This window comes from Bombina bombina, chromosome 7 (assembly GCF_027579735.1).
Source record: "Bombina bombina isolate aBomBom1 chromosome 7, aBomBom1.pri, whole genome shotgun sequence".
Classification (NCBI taxonomy): Eukaryota; Metazoa; Chordata; class Amphibia; order Anura; family Bombinatoridae; genus Bombina; species Bombina bombina.
The window spans coordinates 119,887,240-119,901,709 of NC_069505.1; the positions used below are offsets into that span (position 1 = coordinate 119,887,240).

The window sequence follows — 14,470 nt, forward strand, 5'->3', positions numbered from 1 at the left end:
TTGGATGGAATCTGTTCATTGTACACCTCTCAACAATTCTGATACTTAGTACACTGCAGAAAATACAAATGTCATAGATAGGTAATGTCATTTCAATGCAGATCTTACTATACTTAGACCACTTTGTGCTTGTGTGGAGATGAAAGGGGGGTGGGCCAGAGAAAAGCCATGTGAGAGAGTCACATGCAGTGGCGGGGTTTGTGCCATGTAGATAGAAAGGAGTAGGAGCGGTCCAGCCTCATTTTGAGGCTTTGCTAGTGAGAAGGCAGAAAGGGTTATTACAGTGCATAGAAGTAAGAGTTGTATGGATTGCCATTGATATAACCCAGAACGGCCTATACGTCTATCTAACCTACTCAGATTATTTGAAGCCAGTATCTCAGGCTAAGATGCTTTAAATGGTTGGCCTCCATTCACTTTCTGGCCTTTGGAAGTTTTTGCTTGTCTAAGGAACAAGCCAGCAGAATAAAAATGTCCAACTTTTCTAGGATTTGGGTCATATTATGGTGGTTTAGAGGGTGCATTGTCAGATGTTGATTTCATTCACCTCTAGTCTTGAGGGATAAGATAAAATAAAGAGGGGTCTTAAGGCATAGGGAGTAATGGCCAGTGTCCATGCACTTGCTCCAACAACTTGTGTTTAACAATAAGAAACATTCACCAAGATTACAAGTTTTGCGGAATGGTGCAGTACGGCTATACCGCTGAAAAATTGGCCATTGCGCGTGGAATGGCAGTTCTCCCGTATTACAAGTTGCTATAACGGAAGCGTTTTAGCCTGTAACGCAACTCTTCATTCCACACTCAAAAAATTACTTTTGAGTGCGGGATTTCCATACTGCTGTATTACAGGTTGTGCATTCTGGCTCAAATGCTTGCGTTATGGTCTATACCACCTCGATCCATTCCGCGATCTGAGACCAGTAGTTGTGGATTTTGCGAAACAAAAATGTTTCACAAAACTCATAACTAAAATGTTACAAAGTACACTAACACCCAAATACTATATTAAACTTATTAACCCCTAATCCGCCGCCCAGCCACATCTCCAACACTATATAAAGCTATTAACCCCTAAACCGCCGTCCCCTACAGTGCTACTACTATAATAAACCTATTAAACCCTAAACCACCAGCCACCCCACCGCAAATCACTAAATTAAACTATTAACCCCTAACACCCCCTAACTTTAAATTTAATTTACAATATAACTATCTTAAAATAAATAAAAACTTACCTGTGAAATAAAAAAAAAACTAAGATTGAACTATAAATAAACCTAACGTAACTATTTTAATAAAATAAAACTACAAATAAAAAACCTAAATTACAAATTTAAAAAAAACTAACACTACGAAAAATTAAATAAAATCTAACATTACCAGAAAATAAAACCGCAACATTTACGGAAAATAAAAAAACACTAATTTCAAAAAATAATAAACGAAATTATCCAAAATAATAAAAATTACACCTAATCTAATAGCCATATAAAAACAAAAAAGCCACCCCAAAATAAAAACACCCCCTAACCTAACAATAAACTACCATTAGCCCTTAAAAGGGTCTTTTTATAGTGCATTGCCCTAAGTTAAACAGCTCTTTTACATTAATAAAATTACAAAGTCCCCCCTAAAAGTAAACCCCCCGCACGCAACCAACCCCCCAAAATAAAAAACCTATCTCTAAAAAATCCTAAACTACCCATTTCCCCATAAAGGGGCATTTGTATAGGCATTGCCCTTAATTCAGCTCTTTTACTGCCCTCTAAAAAAAAACACCCAAAAAAACTATAACACTAACCCCAGGAAATCTACTCAGTTCCTGATGTCTGGACATCCATCTTGATCCAGGCGGCGAGAAGTCTTCATCCAGGCGGCAACATCTTCTATCTTCAAGATATTTATATTGTAAATTAAATTTAAAGTTAGAGGGTGTTAGGTTTAGGGTTTAATAGTTTAATTTAGTGATGTGGGGGGCCGGCTGTTTAGGGGTTAATAGGTTTAGTTTATAAGTAGCGATGTGGGGGGGGGGCGCTGGTTAAGGGGTTAATAACTTTAATTAGTGTCTGCAATGTCGGGGGGCGGCTGATTAAGGGTTAATAATTTTAATTAGTGTCGGCGATGTCGGGGGGCGGCAGTTTAGGTGTATTTAGACTAGGGGGCTATGTTAGGGTGTTAGGTTTTAACATAACTTTCTTTTCCCCATAGACATCAATGGGGTTGCGTTACGGCGATCACGGGTGTTAGTTTTTTTCTGACACTTTCTCCCCATTGATGTCTAAGGGGGAAAGCGTGCACAAGAACGTAAAGTCAGGACTTGGCTGTTGTGCGGCATGGAGCTGTTCGCACCATACCGCACAACAAGAGAAGGTTTTACAGTAACCTGTAATGGCAGCGCTATGGAAAGTGCGATAACGCTCATTTTTTTGCGTTATTTACGAACCTGGTTTAGCGCACAACTTGTAATCTTGGTGAGAGTGTAATAAAACCTTTAAAGGGACATTAAGTACATTTTATAAGCATAGTATTGAAGTTATTCCCTATGTCCCTCTAGTTATGCCGGCATGTTAAAATCTAGAATTCACTGCATCCCAGTGCGGACGTCTTTGCATATGTTTAGCAACTCTCTTTCAGATAGCTGCAGTGAAACCTAGGTTCCAAAATGGCACCCATATTTAAAGGGAAGTGCATGAAATATATTTAGTGTTTAATGTCTCTATAATGCATACACTTTTGTGCGTTTACCCAGTTGTCACAAAAAAATGACTACGAACCATAAATATTGTATACATGAATGTCCAGGTATTCAAATGGTTTGGCATGGCTAGTAAATGAAGCTAAAAATCGCTCCATTATGCATACAATGTTTTATTACCATTGCACTGTAGTTGATCACCAGAGAAGGCTAATCCTGCCCCTAATTCTAATCTATAAACCGTAACCACTATATTATTGTCCATAATATTATTACAGCTCTTTTATGGATAAAAGGTCAGTATGTTAAATGTCCCTCTATAGTGTATCTAACAAATATTTACTTCTTTTCATTTAGATATTTTCAGTAAAGAAAATTTTTGTACACCCTGGGTTTAACTACATTTCATTGGACTACAACCTTGCTCTGCTTCAAATGGCAGAACCTTTCCGCTTTAATGATTATGTGAAGCCGATTTGTCTTCCAAAGAGTTGGCTTGCAGTGATGCCTTCTAGCCTGTGTGTCTACACAGGGTGGGGTATTGATGGTAAAGTTTTTATTTATTGCCTTGCTTATTGTGACTCCATAAAACCTAACTAAACTATATGTATCTTAAAGTGACAAGTGCATTTTGTGTGTGCTAAAAAGGGTTGAAAGCATAGATGAAGGTGGTATTATGCTAAACTGTGGTCAGGGGTAGAACTACCATTAGTGCAGCAGGTGCAATGGTCTTGGGAAGGGCGAGAGGGGCACCAACCCGGTCCCAGGGACTTGAACTTTGGGGGCCCCTGCACTTTCAGGAGTGAGGGTAGGAGAAGGTGCAATATATATCTTGTATTTAGTTTATGAAGAAGTGTTTATGGTTTCAGGAGATGTAATGTTGGGAAAAAGGTGGGTCATACCATACAGGGGGTAGGGCATACAGGGGGAGAGAAATAATGATGCTGAGCTGTGGTTCCCCACAAATGTGTCTTGTCCAGGGCCTGACAAATGCTAAGGGTGTCCCTGCAGGGGCCAGTTTATATAAAGGCATGTGCAGAATGTGTTCAATCTTAATGCAGTGGAGCCTTTTATTAGTGTAGGTTGCAGGTTCATCTTATCTATTTATCTATCCTCAAAATCACTTAACAGAGCAGCATGTATATCATTACTTACTACTGAATTACCTTTGGGGCTCCCAAAATAAAATAGCACCAGATTTCTATGACAAGTAGGTCTTCTACTGATTGTGGTGACCCTTGCTGTCCCTATTTACTTCTATTTAAATGTTTTTTTTCTACAACAAGAACCCTGGGATTGTCCAAACCCTCCTCTAAAACACCACACCTCATTTAAAAAGCCTAAACCTTCTTCCCAAACTGCCCAGACACTGGATCACACTATTGTGCCCCAATGTTACAGTTTCTCAGCACCCGTACACCTGGTCCTGTTTAATCACTTTAAAATATTATGTGGTATGCAACTGTATCCATAACCTGCATGACTGCTAGCTGCTATGCAAACGTATCGGGTATCCATGTAAAAGGGAAACTGAAAACAAATATTTCTTTCATGATTCATTTAGCCATCAATCAGCAATCGCTATCCAGGGTGCTGAACCAAAGATGTGCCGGCTCCTATGCTTACATTCCTGCTTTTTCAAATAAAGATACCAAGAGAACAAAAAAATTGTTAATTGGAGTAAATTAGAAAGTTGCTTAAAATTGCAGGTTCCATCTGAATCATGAAAGAAAACATTTGGGTTCTGTATCCCTTTAATGTTTGGATTCAAAGTAATTACTTCAAAAAGTTAGAGTCTGTAATTCTGACCTTTTTCAAATGTTGCCATTCTGACAGGATAGTTTCTGAGCAATTAGCAGACCACTGTACTACTTGTATCTGTGTCAGCTTGTAGGACATTACCTGAGGATGAATGTCTGCTTTCATACAGTAAATGTATTCTAAGGCCAATGAGATAATAAATGATTTGCAATTGCAGTTGGGAAAGAAAAATCCTCCAAACTTCAGCAGCTTGAGGTCCCGGTCCTTATTAAAGATGCTTGCAAAGCTCACTATCAAACCCATCCTGGTGGTATCACTGAAAGGATGTTCTGTGCAGGGTTTCCTGAAGGACAAGACAATAATTATTGTAAAGTAAGTTATACCTTAGAGTATTCTAATACTGTCTTCAAATGTCAAAGTTTTATCTATTTGAGATTATGGAACAGAATCTGTACTTGGGATGAACTGGATTATTTATGGCATTTGTCAACTAATAAGCAGACATTTATTCTGTCATATGGATGTTTTTTTATAGACATAGGGGCTGATTTATCATCCTGCGAATGCAGCAGTTTCCGTGCGAGCCTTCACGCTTGCCGGAAACAAAAGTTAAGACTGCTGCTCCTTAACTCATCCGCCACCTCTGAGGTGGCGAATAGCAATCATCCAGATCGGATACGATTGGGTTGATTGACACCCCCTGATAGCGGCCGATTGGGCGTGTATGTGCAGGGGGCAGCATTGCATAAGCATTTCACATGAAATGCTTGTGCAATGATAAATGCCAACAGCGTATGGCATGTCCGCCCGACACTTATTAAATCTGCCCCCAAGAGTCAACATTTGGACAAATGAAACATTCAAATATTGAAGGTTAACACTAGGATATAACATTTAAATATTGAGCCTTATAGAAATAAAGGGACATGAAACCAAATGTTTTTCTTTCATGATTCAGATAGAGATTGTGATTTTAAACAACTTTCCATTTTACTTCTATTATCTCATTTGTTTTGTTTTCTTGGTATCCTTTGTTGAAAAATATATCTAGGTAGGCTCAGTAACTGCTTGATTGGTGACTGCACATATATGTTTGATGTTATTGGCTGACCCAGTGCATTAACTAGCTCCTAGTAGTGCATTGCTGCTTCTTCAACAAAGGATACCAAGATAATGAAATGCTTCTTCAACAAAGGATACCAAGATAATGAAGCAAATTTGATAAAAAAAAAAGTAAATTGAAAAGTTGTTTAAAATTATATGTTCTACCTAAATCATAAAAGAAAAATGTCCCTTTAAAATAAAGTTTTTGAGAATCAACATTTCAATCTTGCATTTGTATAATTTTCAACTTGGATCCAATCAAACTATTAAAATATAGACATTTTATCAGCATTAAATTATATTCACATGTGAACAAGTACAAAAGCAATTGCCTCCCTTCTAAAGTGAAAATGCATTCAAGTTGTTCAGAAATAAATACATAAAGAGTTTTAGATTTCTTTCATAAAGGTTGTGAGAGTCCACAATTAATTACTCCTGGGAATTCAAGTACCTGTTACGAGGGGGCAAAGATTTCCAAAACGCCAAGAGCACTTAAAACCTCCCACCTCACTGGAAAGCAAGTCTTATCTTTGCTTCCAAAGGATGAAGATGAAGAATTGAGCTGCTCCAGATTCTCTTTTGAGAAGGATCCTCACGCTAATTTGAGGCCTATTTTCCACCCTCAGAGAGCTGCTGTTTGAGACAGTTATGGAGTATTGGGTAGTGACATAATCACTCCCAGTGAGGAGTTAGTCACAGGCACTGTCACAGGTGTTGTGAGGACTGGTTCCTTAGCCTTCTCTTGTTGGTTCCTCGCAATATTCAACACTTAGCCCATCCAGTGCTGTACATGTAAACAGCAGAAGATCTATCTACTGGGAGCATCTTTCTTCTGCAGTTGGAAAGCCCAGTAGAGTGGGTGCTTGTTAGGTAAGTGGACACTTTTTTACACCCATATTGCCCACAGGCTATTAGCAGGTACATTCAGCAAAAAGTACATCAATGCCAGGGGACAACTTGATACAGAGATTTATAATCTGGGCATCATTTTTTGGGCAGAAAGGGGGACATTCTAGTATTTTATATGCTCTTATTTTTTTGCACGCTTCTGTCTTTTTAGCTCATGATGCGTCGGGGTGGGGGAATTACATATTATTTTGGGCATTCATATGGGTTAGTGGGCATCAGCCTCTAAGTTCCCAGGCACTCCTGTGTGTTAGTGCGCTTAAGCTTTGTGCTTTTGGCCGTGTTTTTTTTTTTTGCATACATCTGCTCCTATGTGTTTGTGTGTTTCTCTTTGTTTAGTGTGTTCCTGTGGGATAGCGAGTACCGGCTCTTTTTTCTTCCTCGCGCGTCTGAGCATGTGTTTCTGTTCCAGGTAAGTGCACATCCTCTTACGTGTTAGTTGGGAGTGTTATATTTCTCTTCGCATTAGTACAGAAGCATTTCTCTTGCTGCTTAGCTTGGATCTGTGTTTGCTCAATTGCTTCGTTTTTTGTGGAGGGGTAAGATTTGCTTAACTTTAAGAGCCGGTGTATTGCTTTGTATTCTAGTTAGACCAATGCTGCTCTTGCCTCCTTGTCCTTCTTCTGTTTTTTCTGTTCAGGGGAGTTCTTCAAATTTTGCTCTACGATTTTGTGCGCTCCAGTATTTGAGATGTTGGTGGCTATGCCTCCTCCAATAATTGCAACTGATTGAAAACCTACCCTCTAGATTTTCTGGTTCAGAATAAGACCAGATCTGACAAGCATTTTTTTTAATGTTTTAGACTCTAACTCCTCATATTTGTCTTCTGAGGGTGAAATTATTTTAGATGTTTAAGAGTCGGTTTCTGACCAAGACACAGATTCCTCCTTTTTTATGTGTAAACTTAAACATCTTCATTCTCTTTTAAAGGAGGTTTTATGTACATTGCATGTCCAAGTTCCTAACATTCCTGACCAAAAATATGTTAAGCAATTGGATTTCATTTTCAAACCTGCTGCTAAATCTCCAGAGGCTTTTCCAGCTATTTCTGAAATAATATCTAAAGAGTGGTCTATGCTGGTATTCTTCTTACTCTGGATTTAAAATTTAAAAGTATGTTTCCTTTACCTGCTTCCAGCATAGAACATTGTGAAAGTATTCCATAAGTGGATGTTGCTATTTCTATTTTGGCTAAGCGCGCTACTTTTCCTTTAGAAGATAGTGCTTCTTTCAAGGACCATATGGATATGGAATTGGAGTCCTTTCATAAAAGGTATTTTATTCAAGCAGGCTTTCATTTCAGTCCAGTGATTAGCATCACTTATGTTGCAGCAGCTTCTACTATTTGGTGTAACAGCTTATCTGAGCAGTTTTCAAATTATTCTGTTGGTGAAGATTGAATAGTTTGAAACTTCTAAGGTCAGCCAACACTTTCATTTGTGATGCTTTTGTTCACACTATTAAGATTGACATTAAAAATATGGCATTAGCAGTTTTGACCAGAAGGGCCTTGTGGTTGAAATCATAGTCAGCTGATATGGTCTACGCTTTTTTAAATTTTCTTTTTCAGGGAAAGATTTTGTTTGGGCCTGGTCTTGACGCCATTTTTTCTATTTTTACTGGAGGCAAAGGAGCTGTTTCTACCTATTGGCAAGAAGTTTGACAGAAAGAACAGGGCTGATAACATTTTGTTCCTTTTGTCAATCTAGAAACCACAAAATCCTCCTCCTCTTCACAGAAGCAGGATTCTTCCAGATCCTCCTGGACATCCAATTCTAATTAGAACAAGGCATTATCCAGAGCTTCTGGTAGGTGGTAGGTTGTTTCTTTTTAAGGGAGCCTGGTCTCAGTCTGTTTAAGATCCATGGGTTCTAAACATAGACTCCCAGGGATTGCATAGGTTTCAAATCAAAGTCTCCCCAGGAAGGTTTCTACTGTCTCATGTTCCAAAGGATCTTCTAAAGGTAAAAGCCCTTTTTCAGTCCATCTTGTATCTAAGAATCTATGAGTGTCACTATTCTAGTACCAATGTTGAAACAAGGTCAGAGTTTTTATTCCAACCTTTTTTTTGTTCCCAAGAAAGAGGGAACTTATAGGCTTATTCTAAATTTAAATACTTTAAACACATTTCTCAGGGTTCCTGCATTCAAAATGGAAACAATTAGGACTATTCTTGCTCTTATTCAACAAGTGCAATTTATGTCTACAATAGATTGTAGATTGTATCTATGAATTACTTTCATATTCCTATTCACAGGGATCATCTCCAGTTTCTAAGGTTTACCTTTCAGGACAAATATTTTCAGTTTGTTGCTTTACCATTTGGTCTGGGTATCGCTCCCAGATTTTTTTGAAGGTTCTGGGAACATGTTTACATTTGGCAGTATCTCAAACCAATCTTCGATTGGCCAATCTATTCGCCTTTTTTATATGCCTTTTATAAATTAAACTAAAATATTTTTATTATCTTTATAGCTTTTTGCACACCACAGTGATTCATATGGGTATTGCTTTTTAGCGCTTCCCTAATGCTAATTTACTTTTTCTCTTTAGTATCTCAAACCAACAGACTTTAGTTGCCTCTTCCAAACTGTGGTTGGACAGTTAGTTCTCTTTAGTTCTCTTTCTCAATTCTCCTCAAATCAAAGTATCCTTCCTAGATCCTACTATTCTTATAGAATCAACATCAATTATAATTTTTTTGACAGTTCAAATGAGATTAAAATTACATACAGTTTGTGCAAGTCTTTGGTCAGTTCACTTCCCTATGTTGGCTCTTTGTATGGAGGTGTTAGGCTTGATGATAGTCAATGCGGCATGGCTTATACTCAGCTTTGATCATCACAGAAAAAGTGAGTGTTCCAGCTTTTTAAAAATCAAGCTTGTCTTTATTGGAATCCATTTAAAAATCTATAAGGAAGGTACTATTCAAGAAGAAGGTGGTGTAGTGAGAACTGGCTTACGCGTTTCGGCGGTAAGCCGTAGTCATAGCCTGTTGTTCCACTACACCATGTACATTTAAACAGCAGTAATGTAAATCTGATTGGCTGTACAATTAAAACAAAATACACAACTTCTCCAAGTTTTAAAGCTATATGCCAGATAGTATCATGCTGGAGACCTGTACAGTACAAGGAGTAATAGATTTTAAAGCAACTCTGGGCATAATACATGTCAAATAGATCAATGCACTCACATAAATAAGAGAAAACCATGTCAGATAAGTAAATATGATGAATGTACATAGATCGCTTTATATAGCAGGAAACATCCCATTAATACATTATGTCAATAAATTCTTTATTGTCTAAGTCATGCATATCATGACTGTAATGCACATTTATACATTGTGTCTAGCATAAGATCAAATAAAAGTATAGAACTAAATAGAGTGCAAGCACTGTAGAGATTGAATGAAACAATATTATATACCTCTATGAACTCATAGGGAACATCCAGTTAAAACAACTGTTAATTTAAAATTCTTCATTTGTGACATAGGAGGTGAAAGTTTTTGTTATCTTTGCATAGTCACATGGTTTACACCTATTGTGCCCACACATATACATGCCCTTATGTCGTAACCAAGATGTATTGGTGTTGGAGGAGGGTAATTGAGAGGGTGATACCATGTTGCCTATTGTTTTTCAACGTCTATAGGAGCATCTCAAGCCCTTACCTACTACAGACACAAGCTTGTTGTCTGTGATGAGTACAGGGAGGTGTTTTCTAATAATTTTACAGACCTCTGTATAATGATCACTAAACTCAGTGATGAAAGTTACTCCCTCAAACTTTCTACCCTTCTGTGTTATTTTGCTTTCAGATAATAAAGTTTGTCTATTAATTTTAGCAGTTTCAGTTTTAGCTCTGCCTATATCATAATCTGTATAAACACGTTGTTTTAAACAACTGCATTGCTGGTGAACAGCCAAAAGATGAGAGCACCTGAATTTCTTATTGGCTGGTGAACATCTGCTTCATCTGAAAACTGAGCTCTTTGTGAAAAATCTCCACTATTCTCAGTCCTGGTAGAAGTGTCTGAGAAATGTTTATGAAGTGTCAAATTCCTTATCAACCTATTTACATCCACCACAGTATGAAACAAGTTGAAACTTGTGATGGGTGCAAAAGATAAACAATAACTTAAAACTTTATATTGTATATTTGTCAAATTGCAAGTAGATTGATTACACCATAATTGCAAGTAGGTTGATTACACCATATTTTGTTTGTATTTTGTTTGTTGTCTGTTCCCTCTCAGTGAATATCTCTCTTGTGTGGGGGTCTGGTTCTCTTGTTTCTGTCAATGTAAGTGGTGGAAAAACATGATCAAGGTTTATGTGGTCTCTTTCAGTAGAGTTACCCCTCCCTGGCAATGTGGGAGTAGATCCCATATATTTAGTGCCTGCATTTACACCTTTAGTATTTATATTTTTGTTTTTATTATTTGTAAACTCTTTAGGCCTAACCCCTTAATATTCCTGTGGTACCATTCATTGGCTGTTAGTTCATCACCACTAGACGCTTGTCTGTCATCAGAGGATACATCACTTTCTCTATTTCTTATTATTATTATTATCGGTTATTTGTAGAGCGCCAACAGATTCTGCAGTAACGTTTTTAGAATCAGGGGTATTGTGTCTTTGTTTCTATTTCTGGATCTATTTGTTCTCCTAGATCTAGTACACACTTGTTGGTTCCAAATACCGTGTTATTTGTGTACTCAGCTCTGTCTGTAAGGTATTTTGTATGTTTAGTCTCCATGATGCTTGCTTTTTCTTCAACTATCATGGTTTTTAGGATAACATCAAATCTAGCAAAATCTACATTAGAACTACGGCAATTTAATTCAAGTTGCAATTCATCAATTTCACTACGAAAATTCATTAAAAGATATTTTTTGTAATCCAACAAGAGTAACATTAAACGTGATGAACATTCTGATAGTACTGTATTCCATTTCCAGATGAACTCTCCATCTGAGACCTCAAAGGTGGGGAATTTATATAACCTCAGACCTCTTGGTATCATCCCTTCTTTCATGTAACTCTCAAATGTTAGAATGTCCCACTGTATTTTAGCCTCTTTTTTCAATAAACGTTCCATGCCATCAAACAGTTCACTTAGTGCATAGTCTGATTTTTTCTCAGAAAAAAATATGTTCCATATCTGTATTAACTGTGTCTCTTGCTGATACAGGCATAAAAGAATAAAATGATTGTGTACCTTCCACTATGTAAAACACACCGCTTTCTTATTTTAAACACTGCATAAAATGGAAACTCAGTCCCAAATGGGTATATTCAGCATATACCAATGGGGTACATTCACAGAAGGATTTGGACCAAGTCCTCCAGTAAATCTAGGATATGGTAATCAAAGGTTTCCCATGGCAAGAAGGACACATCTACTCCTTCCGCTTATCAGAGAGCCAACGCTTGAAAAAGCTGCAGATCCGGATTACTTCGTGAGGAGCTCCACCGCAAACAAAGTTATTGTTTAAAAAGATAGATGATCCCTTTAGTTACCATTTCCCAGTTTTGCATAACCAACACTGTTATAGAAATATACTTTTTACCTCTTTAATTACCTTGTATCTTAGCTTCTGCTGACTGCCACCTTATCTCAGATCTTTTGACAGACTTGCATTTTAGGCAATTAGTGCTGAATCTTAAATAACTTCATGTGCATGAGCACAGAGTTATCTATATGCAACACATGAACTAATAACCTCTAGCTGTGAAAAACTGTCAAATGCAGAGGCAGCCTTCAAGGGCTTAGAAATTAGCATATGAGCCTACCTAGGTTTAGCTTTCAACTAAGAATAACAAGAGAACAAAGCAAATTTGATGATAAAAGTGCCCTATCTGAATCATGAAAGTTCAATTTGGACTTTACTATCTATTTAATTCAAGTCCATAGATCTATGACAAGAAATATTCATCAAAAGGGTTGAAAGTTTTTTCTTGCCTGGTGTGAAAAATAGACTTTTAGCTGGCATTCTTTTAGAATTCCTAGAAATCTTCAATTTGTTTCAAGATGGCTTGGATAAGGGGTAATCTGCTAGTTCTTAAAAGGGACAGATTCTGGTTCTTTCGGTGTTGTTCCACAAGAAAAGTGTTGTTTATTTCATGTAATTGGCAAGAGTCCATGAGCTAGTGACGTATGGGATATACAATCCTACCAGGAGGGGCAAAGCTTCCCAAACCTCAAAAGGCCTATAAATACACCCCTCACCACACCCACAATTCAGTTTTACAAACTTTGCCTCCGATGGAGGTGGTGAAGTAAGTTTGTGCTAGATTCTACGTTGATATGCGCTTCTCAGCATTTTGAAGCCTGATTCCTCTCAGAGTACAGCAAATGTCAGAGGGTTGGGAAGGGAGTATCACCTATTGAATGCAATGGTTTTCCTCATGGGAGATCTATTTCCTAGGTTCTCTGTTATCGGTCATAGAGATTCATCTCCTACCTCCCTTATTCAGATTGACGATATATTCTCATATTCCATTACCTCTACTGTTTCAGTACTGGTTTGGCTATCTGCTATATGTGGATGGGTGTCTTTTGGTAAGTATGTTTTCATTACTTAAGACATTCTCAGCTATGGTTTGGCACTTTATGTATTAATATAAAGTTCTAAATATATGTATTGTATGTATATTTGCCATGACTCAGGTTTATGTATATTTCCTTTTGCAGACTGTCACTTTCATATTTGGGAAAAGCATATTTAGGAAAATATTTTCTCTTTAAATGTCGCGGGCAAAATTAGGATCGCGAGGGCACAAAATGCTGAAGTTTATTGTGTCATTCTTGGCACGAGAATTTTTTTGCCGCAAAGTTATGTCCGATGACGCAAATTCGTCATTTCCGGCATCTTAGTTGACACAGAGTTCCTTGCTCAAGGTTGCGTCGTCAATGACGCGAGTGTGTCATTTCCGGATGTTAGTGCCAAAAAAAAATTCAGTTACGTTGTGCGTCATACTTGGCACCAAATAATTTCTTTATTTAAAACCCCATTCCTATGTGCCTCTTGCCTTTTTCTATGTTAGAGGGCTATGCTGTTTGCATTTTTTCCCCATTCCTGAAACTGCCATATAAGGAATAATAAATGATAATTTTGCTTTATATGTTGTTTTTTCTTGTACATTTGCAAGATGTCTCAATCTGATCCTGTCTCAGAAACCACTGTTGGAACCCTGCTGCCTGATAACAGTTCTACCAAAGCTAAGTGAATTTGTTAAAAATTTGTGGAGATTATATCTCCATCTGTGGTATGTAATAGTTGTCATGATAAGCTTTTACATGTAGAGAATGTGTCAATCAGTAATAGTACTATGCCTGTTCCTTCAACATCTAATGTACAAGATATACCTGTGAATATAAAAGATTTTATTGCTGATACGTTACAGAAGGCTTTGTCTGCCACCCCGCCTTCTAATAAACGTAAAAGGTCTTTTAAAACTTCTCATAAAGTTGATGAAATTTCTAATGACCGACAACAATACTGATCTATCCTCATCTGACGAGGATCTATCTGATTAAGAAGATTCTTCCTCAGATATTGACACTGACAAATCTACTTATTTATTTAAAATGGAGTATATTTGTTCCTTGTTAAAAGAAGTGTTGATTACATTGGATATTGAGGAAACTAGTCCTCTTGATATTAAAACTAGTAAACATTAAAATTCTGTTTATAAACTTCCCGTAGTTACTCCAGAGGTTTTTCCAGTTCCTGATGCTATTGCTGATATGATTTCTAAGGAATGGAATAGGCCTGGTACTTCTTTTATTCCTTCTTCAAGGTTTAAAAAATTGTATCCTTTGCCAGCAGTTAGATTGGAGTTTTGGGAAAAGTTCTCCAAAGTTGATGGGGCTATTTCTACTCTTGCTAAACTTACTACTATTCCTATGGAAGATAGTACTTCTTTTAAAGACCCTTTAGATAGGAAACTTGAATCTTATCTAAGGAAAGCTTATTTATATTCTGGT

General features: G+C 37.3%; 1 protein-coding gene across 1 annotated transcript in view; it reads left to right on the forward strand.

The window, feature by feature from the left end:
* The window catches only part of LOC128636266 (ovochymase-2-like), a 343,532-nt gene that overhangs the window by 219,776 nt on the left and 109,286 nt on the right, over nucleotides 1–14,470 (forward strand). Inside the window, 2 exon segments of the mRNA XM_053689302.1 lie at nucleotides 3,056–3,245; nucleotides 4,677–4,831. Coding sequence (XP_053545277.1) covers nucleotides 3,056–3,245; nucleotides 4,677–4,831 — 345 coding nt within the window.